The sequence below is a fragment of the Puntigrus tetrazona genome, chromosome 17 (genome assembly GCF_018831695.1).
Source record: "Puntigrus tetrazona isolate hp1 chromosome 17, ASM1883169v1, whole genome shotgun sequence".
NCBI classification, from domain to species: Eukaryota; Metazoa; Chordata; class Actinopteri; order Cypriniformes; family Cyprinidae; genus Puntigrus; species Puntigrus tetrazona.
The window spans coordinates 13,312,684-13,324,803 of NC_056715.1; the positions used below are offsets into that span (position 1 = coordinate 13,312,684).

Consider the following 12,120-nt stretch of genomic DNA (forward strand, 5'->3'; position numbering starts at 1 on the left):
TGGAGTCAAAAATCCTTATATATATATATATATATATATATATATATATATATATATATATATATATATATATATATATATTGAGAACATGCATGGCCTATCCACTTCCTTCACTTTCATAGTTTTAGCTTGGGATTACTTTAGCGTTCATTTTTCACTCCTAGAGACATTTCATGTCTTACAGACTGTTTGAATCTTAAAGCAGTTTACTTTAAGAATCACCTCTCCAAAAAATGTCTCTCCAGAAGATCAGCAGAGGATCTTTAAGTAAAGTCTGAGATCTTTCACAGTTTGCGAGCACAAAAAAATGCCTAGGTTTAGATGAGGATATGAAAGACCAGGAGGTGAGTGAAAAGAGAGAAGAGAGACTGCTAGCTCGTGTAAAAAACACTTATGACTCACATTCGCGCCTAACGGTGGTAAAACTTGCAGATCTATGGATTATAACCAAAGTTGAGGCAAATGTTTAGCAAGCGCTTCAGATCATCTCCTCAGCCTCTCGCTGCCGAATCCCTGGACCTCGTCTGCCTCACGCCCTGATTCTTTCCTCCGACGCTTTCATTCTTGTCCCTCCACTCATGTCCTCTATAATGACTGTCAGGACCTGCTCGTCTGAACCTTGCACTCACAACCGCTGCCCATTATTTTAAATGAGACCTCGCTAAAGTCCGCTTCGGTAACAAGCCTTCCTGTGCTGAATGAAAATGACTGTTTTCGTTTGCCGGATGTCGCCTATAGATTGAATGAATGCGTAATTAATGTTTGTATTAAATAACCAGGAAATATATAGCTAACAAACACACATTTCCGTTAGAAAACAAGGTGTTCCTTGTACATTAAAAAAAACGCAATCGCGCATGAGCGTTTTAGCAGTTGTCAGATTGTGTGGAGTGGTTCAGAAGCAAAAGCCTACCTGCGGTTGCGTAAAATGCCACAAATTGTCTTGTGGGGGTTTCAGCGCGTTTGACAGGACCTTTCAAATTTAATGAGAGTGACGTCTTGCTTGGCCTAGAATCCAAACGTGTGCGTAGGCTGCCCGAGGACGGAAAACACGTCACTTCAAATTCGGTTGAGGATCCTCATTACAGACCCTTCTCTTAACGTATGATCCTATAGGTTACGCCCAGCGACAGGTAGCTCACGCGTTTGAGTCGAGGACATTATACGCCATAGTACGGAAAAGCTAGAATATGTATTTTTGATCATGATTTTGTGATCATGCGGCACTTTCCAGATTTATCTTTTTCCTTTGTTATGAGACATCATTAGGTGCTCTGACGTCCAAACAGTTGTCTTTTCTCTGATTCTTTCCCCTATTTTAAGGCTCCATCCAAACAGGACAGTCAGGGGTGTGGCCTTCTCTGTTTCCGTTTCAAGAATGACACATGCCTTTTTATCTTTTCTGTTTCCCCCTACAACTTCTGACTAAAAGAGAGGTATATATAATCCCACACAAGCAAAGCGTGTATATATTCTCACTGGCACCTGACAATGAACAACAGAGTTTGGGCTAGAGCTACAAACTGAGAAGTTGATAAAGCAATACATACAAAGAGGTACCATAGGCAACTTCTCAACAATTAAACACTACCTAGAGTGTTAGACAGAAACATTGGACAATCACAAACCTTTTTGCATGGAAGATTTGCAAACCAGCTTGGAGTCACACAAGACTGATTGGATTTTTGACTCACAACTTCACAGCAAACCACAGCCAAGAGGAAGAGCTACTTCACAAAGGTACCATCAATTTAAATATTAGTTTGACTATAATTGCAAATTATAATATACTGAAATAAAATGAACACATAAATATACATTAAAATACTGGTTCCTTATTAAATAATGCATGCTAATTTAATAATAATATATTACTTTTAACTAATTCCAAAATGTAGTGCACTAAAATTATTTAAATATATTTGCATTTATATTGATTTTAACAAAAATTGGTGGCAGATGTTTAAAAAAGATTTTTTTTCTCTAGGAGGTTTTTTGGGCATTTTAAAAGGACCAGATTATTTAAATATAATGTTTATATATATTTATTTATTTAGTATAATGTTTTCAAAATTTTCAAATATGATAGATAACCGATAAAGCAGAAAATACTTTTCACTGACATCGGAATTTCATGATAAATCAACCAAACTGTCTTGTATTTTAAAAATATAAAAAAAGACAGTTATTAATATGTCCCTTTTTAGTCTGTTCTAAAACACTGCTGTATAATGTATAATGAGTGAATAATTTATATAGGCATTTGAAATATACTTCTGATTGGCTGATATATGAGTTTAATTTCAAAGTGGCCTGTAGTCAGAACTATCTTCCAGCAATAGTCAGCATTCCTCATGTTTCTCATATCTGAGTACATTACATTCAATATACATTTTGAATGTTGCGCATGTATTTTCTCTACTACTCACAACGGTGCAGAAATATTTGACTAATATTAAATCTTGGCTAACATATTTATCTGTAGATGATGGCTTTACCTTTGCATCTTCGTCCTGCCCTACTGTTCTTAGTCCTGATGAGTGTGACACTGACAACATCAGCTTTTCCCCAGCCTCAGCTTCGACCTCTGCAAAGGAGGTATAACTGCTCATTTTATTATTACTGATTTTGTTGTTATTCTTCGAACAGCTATGTATCCCTTTGGTGAAAAACCAAACTTTGCACGCATGACCGGTCTGTAGTTAATTGTATTCTGTGTAATTATGGGATGGAAGAGATGGTTTGTTAGCAACTAACTGTTAAATTCGCAAAATTCAAAGCATATAACTCCATTTGAGCTACACACAAAATATTTTTTTTCCCCACAGAGAACAAATTTGCCTTAAGTACCAGAGGTTCTGCTATGGAAACCTTAAAAATAAATATATTTTCAATTTCCTGTTCATTATAATGATTTTTTGAAAGAGAATTTATAGGGTCCCATAAATAAATACATTTGGCAGATCGTCAGTGGAACTCCAGTTATGGATGCAAAAATATATTTTTATACAACAGCTTCGTAACAGGAAGTTATAAAGCATGGTTTCATTGTCTATGATAGTGTATCATTTCATACACTTTTTTTTTTTACAGTAGCTTTCTATTGTTCCCTAGTCAAATTTCTGATACTTCTCTTTCTCCTAAATAGTAACTTGCCTGCTATTGGTCAAGAGGACTCCAAAGGTGAACAATGGGAGGTTTTGTACCCCTCCATCTCTCTCCGTGACTGGAGCATTCAGATGCTGACCGCCCCAGATTTTGGTGCAGCAAAGGCTGGGACAGAACAGCTGATGGAGGATGATTGGCTTCCCCTCAGTCAGTCACAGATGGAGGAGGAGCTAGTGAAGGGTTGGCCGGGCAACTGGCCTTCACGGGTGGGTCACCAACAGAAGAGAAACATAGTGGTGGCAGATGACGCTGCATTTAGAGAGAAGAGTAAGCTTCTGACAGCAATGGAAAGACAGAAATGGCTCAATTCCTATATGCAGAAACTCTTAGTAGTTAATTCTAAGTAATTAGATAGAATTAGAGAATGCTTATGTAATTGTGTATATATATATAAAATACATTGAAAAATATTACATTTCATGTGGGAGAAAAACATCATCAAAGATAATGTGACCAAGTTAAAGGGTTAGTTCAAAGAAAAACAAAAATTCTGTCAACTATACTCATGCATTTTAATCCTGTATGATTTTCTTTTCTGCCTGAGACGCATAAAGTGGTATTCAGCACAATGTCCCACCTGTTTTTTACCAACAAGAAAGTAAATCATTTGGTTTTAAAATGGCATGATGGTAAGTGAATTATGAAAACTTTATTTTTTGGGGGGGGGTAATCTGTCCCTTTGAAAAAACGCTTGACACAAATATTGTATGTAGATAAAGATGTTTTTTCTTTCTTTTACATGATCTTTGAATGAGGAAAATGCATGATGTGTTTGTTGGTCTCTTCATAATTTGAATAAACACCTGAAAACTATTTGCATGACTGTCTGAACAATTTTCAAATGGCTTAATGAGATGCACATATGAGCTGACATAATAGATTAAAATTACTTTTTTTGTCAACAGTTTAAATGCTTCTACTTAAAAAAAAAAGTGATGCAATGTGAATATCTTTTTGAGTTCGAATTCATTTTTTCAGTATATTAGATGATTAGCTTCAGTTCAGATGTTAAATAGCATTACTATTTATAAAGCAAACTTAAAAAGCTTTAAAATTTACAATCAGTTTCAATACAAGCCTCCCAAATTTCAAATATATTTAAATATATACCACTCTAAAGTTTGCCAATTCATTCATACACAGCTGTAAACATAACACTGCGGGTTTTTTTGACATTTTGACTTATTAATAAAATGGCCTTATGTAGGTCATTATTTTTTTGGCGCTGTTTGCTAATTGCGCATGAAATGATTATTAAAACCATAAACATAAAGCTGTCCAATGAAGACAAGATATAAAAATTACTGTAAAGCATTTTTAACTTCTTTTTGTCGACCATTTTATTCTTCTTCTGAAGCCGTGCAGATATCACCCAATGATGCATTAGAAAGAAATATGCCATACGTTGCCTATGCAGATTTTAAAGATGCCTACAAGATTTAGTATTTAGCCTAACACAGGTTAGAAAACACACTTGTAACAAGTTTCCCATTTGTTTGATAGCACTAGATTACATTATCTGGATGAATAGATTTTTTGAGATGCTGTAAAGGTACCATGAAGTGAACCAAGCTGGTAAATTGAGCTGTGTGTCAGAGGAGATAGGACCTCCCATGATGATATTAGTAATTTATCGCCAAGCCGAATTATGATGTGCTTAAAATGGAAATTTTAATGTTCTGACAGCAGAAAATTAAATAGGGCCATGGTTAAATACACCCTCATGACCTCATTAGCCCCGAGCTAGCAGGCGATTAATCAACTGATTGGAGAGGCTTGAAGTATGAGGAAATCTCTGTGACAGCTGAATCGCTGCTTCAGGTCATTTGTTGGAATTTTTCAGTGTTTATTTCCTTTACCTTTCAAAATGGCTTTACAAAGGTCAAGTCTGGCAAGTAGCGCCAGGAGGAGTTGTTAAAAACTATTCTCATGAATCCTGCGTGGCTGGTTATGTATTCAGCCTCCAAGAAGTAATTTATAGGCTGTTTGTTGGGGATAATACATTTCAGCAGAAAGTGATTGACTCACACAGTTCAACATTTATCTCCAGGTGTCAAAAGTGTCTACGTGTCACTTCAGGAGTGCTGAGAAACAATTTATGGCTCTTATGGAATGCGCCAGCATCTCTGTTAGGACTGAGAATAGTGGTACAGGAAATCTTCCCGCTGCTCAGGCCTCGTGGTGAGGAAGCCTATAGAAACTCTATAACGGTGAGATGGATGAGAGGGCTGAGGATCACAGGAACTGTAATTTATCACTCCCTACAGCTGGCCTACATGGCAGCCAGAGCCAATCAGCGGTAGCCAAATTGCTTTCTGCACCCCATTCTCACCAAGTGGAACTGCGTCTCGAAGCTCATGTGGAATCAGCCAATCCTGCCAGTTCTCAGCGGTTCTGGCACAATTGTTGTCTGGGTGTGGGAGTGAATGCTATGCATTTTTGTGTTTGCCAGTTTAAATGACTTTGATTACCTTGACGCTCAATGTTAGCTGGATCTGCATTTGCTGCCATCAATGTCCAACACACCACAGTTTCGAGATTATGGAGGTTTTATTACATTTTGCAACATTTAAAATGTCACAGCTAAAAGAAAAGAAACAAGATACTAATAATAATTAATAATAATAATAATAATAATAATAATAATAATAGTACAATTATCTCTTTAAAAACAACTGTATTGTATATTTATCTATGTATTACCATCCAATAGCATCAGTTTTTTAAATGAGCTCTCTTTCGTTCTGTCTTCCATTCTCTCTATACAGACGTACAAAACTCATAAAGACTGAAAATTCATTTTGGCAAATTAAAAGTTTCTAGTTCCCATTTTAATCCCTAGGAAAGAATCCTGTGGGAGATGTTTCACTTTAAAACATGCTCACTTCTTAACACGCAAAAAATCATTTTCATCTTCAACTTACATAATTCTTTAAAACATAATTTTGAAGTGCACTTAAAGTTCACTTCTTGCCTCGGATCTGTTTACAGATTATGGTAGGAGGAGTGGACTAAACTTAGTACGCTTGGTTTCTCATTTTCTGCTCGTCAGCAAGCCTAGCCTGGATTTCCTCACTTTTTATGCACTTATTTTCGGGAGGGAATCTTCAAAATTGTATGAAATCCATTTAAACATGGTGATCTGAGAGAAGTGGACACTCATTTATAGCTGAAAGCATATTCAAACTACCCAAAATATTTCATAAATTAACACACAAGGGGCAAGGCAACTTTGAACTTGAAAATGAGGAGCATTCAGATTCTACAGAAATCTGTGCGGATACCATGTGGAGAGCAATGAGAGCCACCATAACACAAATCTCTTTAAAAAACATCCCATATCTAACATCACAAAACAGCTGCTTGAAATTACAAAATCTGGTTTAAAATCAGGATTTTGTGAGCCTCCATTTGTGCATCTGAGCATTAATGGCCTTTGAACACTCCGCTTAGATGAGTAGGACTTCAAAAATTCTTCAAAATCGTAATCTTAGGGCTCCTTGCTCAGTAGTAAAGGGACCAGAAGGATACTTCATCATGTCCCAGTCTGATCTCACTAAGGTTGTCTTCCTTCCCCCTTAACATTAACAGATTTGTCAGCTCTGGTCACGTGTCGATGACCTCACGGGCCGGTGAGGGCTCTTCTGGGAGGGTGGTTGTGGCGTTTGGTAGAGTTTGATTGTGTGGCACAGAGTTCTGCTGTATCTCCATGGCAATCCCGGCTGGATCTTGCAGGGGGAACTCCTTAACTTGTCTTCGGTACTCCAGAAAGGTGCAGGCCTTAGTGGCAATGGCAACAACGTTCTTCCCTATGAAGATGGTCGAGACTCTGCTGTCTTGAAACAGCACCATGTTGACGCCTCTGATGAGGATGGTGACAATATTAATGGTCACCAAACTGAGGACCGGGTAGAGCATCATCTTCTGAGGCGACACGTGCTCGCCCTGCACGCTGATCTCACTCAGAGAAACGCAAGGCAGGATAAGCAACAGGATGTAGCAGTAGAAGAACATCAGACCCTCGGCCCAGATGGGCAGACCTGTCCTTTGTGGCTCCCAAAGGTTAGCCTGGATATCCAGGACATCCAAAAGGTCAAGTGCCACCCAAAAAAGGCGACCCCGCATGTCTTCCTTCTTCCGGAAGGTTCTTACATACTCCATGCTGTCGAGTGCAACCAGGACTAGGTAGAGTCCAGGAACGCAAACCGACAGCAGCAAAGTCAATGCTTTCCGAGCTACCGTCTCCAGGCTTTTACGGTCAGCCTTGTAGTTCTGGAAGACAAAGTATAGCTTGATCTCCAGAACAAATATGTAGAGGAACCAGAGGATCATGGCGTAGCCACGCTTCGCAGTCCTCACCTCAGCGCCGACCCAAACCGCCACGTAACGCAAGACTATAAGAAAGCAAATATCTCCAACCAAAACAATAATGCAGACTCCGATTTTGCGCGGGCCCTGGTTCTGCTCCACAAGGTAGGCATCCATGAAGGCCATGCTGGTCATGATCACAATGGTGGTTAAACACACATGCCGCTTGTCAGGTGGAGGCAGAACCATGGTGCTGTCTGTTTATCAAAGTAAAAAAACGAACAAACGTATCCTTCTCAAATTGCAGGGTTAGTTCATGGTGTGCAAACTGTTGTCCATTGATGCTGGTGACCGAGGAGCCCGTTCAGCAAAGCTCCACGCAGCCACTCTTTACCGCATTTCGAGCTTCACATGGCCTCCACACTAGTTTTGTACGTAAATATCTTTTTGATACGACGTGACTGTGATATATCTGTATGTGTATCCACTGCTGAGCCAGATTGTGTCGACTTCCTGACCTTACCGACATGGGCCTGCTTGTCTGTGTCAGCTGACCCATATAAACAGCATGGTTGGGTTCTGTGCTGGTCTCTTGTCGCTGTCTTTTACTCCTGCATCAGAGCTGAGCGTACTGTCAGCGGTGAAGACCGAATGGGTGGTCACAGCTCTCTTTCTGCTCTGCCGGCTTTGAGCGCCTGAGGATTAAAGAAAGAAAAATGAGTTCTCTTCAGAGAATGTTTTTGACCTTGTTCCAGCTGATGAAGTTTTAAAACAAAACACTAGGGGTCACTGTGGTAATTTAGCACAATCAGATGTAACTAACCACCTCACGAGTCCTTGGTTTCATTTCACATTTTTCTAAAGTCTTTAATGTTGAATAGGCTTTAGCTGTTTTGAAGGACACTGAATTTTGTAATGTTTAAATATCAAAAAAGGAATACTTTTTGCCTGTATAAGTAAGCTTCAGTTCAGTCACAGTGCACAGAGCTGGCAAGCTGGTGCAATATAGCCTGACTTATGATGTGAATCATGGCTGTTTTTTTCCCTTACTTCATTCCACATGCCCTCGCTGAGATTGAACACTTTTGAATGCTTTTAATTGAAAATTCCTTCTTTTTGTTTGGGTTCAATAAGCGAGATCTCGCTATGAAGTATTATCCATACTTAGGCATGACAGTGTCAGTGGCTAGAATATCATTCCCTAATATTCCTATGAGTTCTGAGTCACCAGCTTCCATAGCAACTGTTTCTATTGAGAGAGTGATAATAAGTGATGATGAGTGTAACGCAGCAGGGAACCCTAAGATTTCTGGAAAGCGAGATATTACTGGATGTGCGACAGGCAGAGGGTGTGCACTGACTCTGATATCTAGGTGTGAGGTGACTTGACGGGAATGACAATAATATTTAAAGAAATCAGATTTTCAGCTGATTCCTTGCCAGTTTTAGTATGCATGGTAGGCACAAAGTGTTAAAGAAATGCATAGCACTGAAATGCTGGCATATAAGATAAAGAAAATCTTCCAAATGCACTGTGTTCTTATTAGGATTTCGCTCACGGCCACAATCTGGATGTTATCGTGACTAGATTTCCTCTTCAGTTGGAATATTAAGGAATAGCACATAAATTTGATCAAGAGATTAGCGTTGATCTATTCTGTGAAATTCCAATCGCTGGAACATTTCGCACAGCAGACCTTTAAAATCTCCTATTGCTAGTTACTTCACGTCAGGGCTGCTCATATTTGATATATATGGAAGCAAACATTGAGACTATTTGCTCACACGTCTTCTCAAGTGATTGATTTCTATCTCAAAGAGATAGCAATCTTACACAATAAATCAGTACACTGAGAGAAATACACTGAGAACTAATGGATGCTGTAGAAAAATATAGAGTGCGCATGGTAGTATATCTTGTATTGTGTATTCTGCTGTTTCCGCAATCATAATTTTACCTGCATTTATCAAAGCTTTTAATCTGGCTCTATTCAGTGTAAATTGTGCAGTGGATCAATACCACTTCTGAAGCATTATGTAAAGCAGGGATGGGATCTGATGGACATGTGCCGACTAATTGCCCCCTGACACATTATTGAGTGACCCCAGTTTAAATCATGTTTTATTTTCTAGTTTGTATTCAAAATATAATTCATTTGTCTGTTGTTTCAATATGACTGCCCTGTAAACTCCTCATAACAGAATTTGGTTACGCATTGTGCCTCTACACTGCTTCTGGCCTCCTTCTTCTTCCTTTCTTTTCTATTATAGCGCACAGATTTTCATTTCTGACAACATGACTCTCTGACCTTGTGAACTTCTCTCATCTGTTCAGTTTCAGAACGTGCAGCTGAGCGGAAGATTTAACTATTTATTTTGGAGAGAGGGTGGAAGAAATGGCAGATTGAGACTTAAATGCATCACACAAAGCATGATGTGTGGATTTTTTTCTGTGTGTGAGGATTTTGCTTCGGTATATATGAATAAGGTAGCTTATTCATGTTAAACCTTTTTTAATTTTTATTATGATTTTCATTCATTCTCCTGCTTTTTAATTCTTAATTTAGGAAATGATAAAATTGTAATTTGCACCATTTGCTGTAATTTAAATCTACGATTTAAGTACTTTTTTGTTTGGTTTGATCTAATTGAGTTTTTTATCCTAAGGCTCTATAAGAAGTCAGTTTCTGCCTAAGAGTACAAAATAAATGGTAATAAAGAAAGGTAATTTTGAGATAAGCGAAGTTGTGAAATATAAAGTCGAACTGGGAAAAATAAATTTGCAATTACAAGAAAAAAGTTTCAACTCCAAGAGATAAGGTTGCTATGTGAAATATAATGTCGCAATTGTGAAATGTAGTCAAATTATAAGGGATATTAAAGAGTATAAAGAATCCAACAATAACAACAACTATATGTTGTCATGTCATGGTAGTTCAGGGTTTTTGGTAGAAGATCTGGATCTTCCATAGCTGGTCTTGCTTCTCAGAGGCACAAGCACATCCACACACATTCCTCTCTCAATGTACTGTACTGTAAGTGAAGAGAGCAATGGAGTGAGAGCATTAAATCAAGAGTTTAATTAAAGTGGCAAAACACATGGGAGCAAATAAGTGTCTGGAGTAGTAGAGAGCGAGCTCATCAGCCCAATCAATACACACATGAGGAATATTTCCCTCCTGTGAAGCAGACAAACCTTAGACACTCACTGGAGCCCATGCGGCAAAGCATTACAGGCAGTACTCTATGTTTGCTAATGGCTTCAAAATGCAACACAGTTGCACAGAACATAAATTGCACATGAATTTGCTGCATTGCAGCTGCATCCCGCATAAATAGCAAATGAAATCTCTATAATATCTCAGTTTTGTCTCTTAGACAAGCAAGGAGAATAAATTCTGCACAACTGAAAAACATTTCTGATTCTGAGAAAAAAAGACCAGATTTCGTATTCACTATTTTCAGAAGATCTTAATATCTTAAATCAAACACATTATTTAAGCACATTTTCCCTTCGAATTAGTATTGCTCTACATCTAATTTTGTTGGATAAAATGTTTATTTAGGAGAAACATCTGAGACAAAATGAAGTAAAATAGGATCAAATAAATTTTTATTGTCATGCATTTTCCCTCTACAATTTTATTATCATGATCAACCAAAAAATAAATAAATAAATAAATAAATAAACAAAAAATGGATGGAGAAATGGCTATTATTTAATAGATAAAGTATTAATTCGTCATGACAGGCCTGTAACTTTTAAACCAAGCTTTTTAGCATTTTCTCGAGTTATTTACACCACTGAATTCCATGCTGACACAGATCTAGTGACTTCCAAACAAGCTGAGCAGAGAAAGCATGGACAAAGCTTACTAAACAGTTTAAACATGGGGTGATTTGCATTCCGCATCAAGCCGGAGACACTTTATTAATTTTCAATGAGCACACAACAAACTTTCCCGAAAGATATTTTCGAAAGAAAGTTTATAAATGATGTTTAATATTTCATTTCTCATACATACTTAACAAATAGAAAAACAAAGTAGTTTATTTAAAAGCCGCCAGAAGCCTGTGGCTCTGTCACACATTCACTGATAGCTCAGCAAGTAGTGAGGGCCCGGATATACTGTGTGTGCGTACGTGTGTGTGTGTGTGTGTATATATATATATATATATATATATATATATATATATATATATACTGCAAAGAAGTTGCTGTGGTAACAGGCATCCGTCAGTCCAAGACCCACAATAAAAGAAAACAATAATGAGTGTGACTCTTATTTCCGCTCAGTAATGAAAAATAAAAAAAGAGCCTCTGTGCTCCAACTTGCCTTGAAGTGGAGGATTTCGTGCTCTTTCCCTCTTTTCATCTTGGTGTTATTACAGCAAAAGACTCAGAGATCAGAAGGACCCCAGTTTTCTAAAGCCCCTTCCGTGGACACACACGGATATATGGCCTGGCATTGCAAGACATTAACACAGACTGCTGTTTGAACATTCCCAGCACATTTGTGTTTCCTGCGAAAATGCAGCATCTTCTCTGTGAGTGTAAAAAGAGTCAACTAATCATTAAATGAATCGATTCGGCAGTCGGTTATTCTTATAGAAAGTGATTCAGCCATCAATTTTTCTAACAGA

The 12,120-nt window shown here is 37.9% G+C and overlaps 2 protein-coding genes across 2 annotated transcripts in view; one reads left to right on the top strand and one right to left on the bottom strand.

Annotated features, from left to right (window-relative positions):
* The first annotated feature begins 1,488 nt into the window (after positions 1 to 1,488).
* pth2 (parathyroid hormone 2) lies at positions 1,489 to 3,981 on the top strand. Its single transcript, XM_043262972.1, has 3 exons — positions 1,489 to 1,740; positions 2,486 to 2,598; positions 3,149 to 3,981. Exons 2-3 carry the CDS (start codon positions 2,486 to 2,488, stop codon positions 3,513 to 3,515), a joined length of 480 nt encoding a protein of 159 aa, XP_043118907.1. The 5' UTR covers positions 1,489 to 1,740; the 3' UTR covers positions 3,516 to 3,981.
* A 1,746-nt stretch (positions 3,982 to 5,727) lies between these two features.
* tmem121aa (transmembrane protein 121Aa) overlaps positions 5,728 to 12,120 on the bottom strand; it is a 27,181-nt gene continuing 20,788 nt past the window's right edge. The window contains exon 2 of the mRNA XM_043262948.1: positions 5,728 to 8,171. Coding sequence (XP_043118883.1) covers positions 6,775 to 7,725 — 951 coding nt within the window. The 5' untranslated portion in view covers positions 7,726 to 8,171 and the 3' untranslated portion in view covers positions 5,728 to 6,774. The remainder of the gene's footprint in view (positions 8,172 to 12,120) is intronic.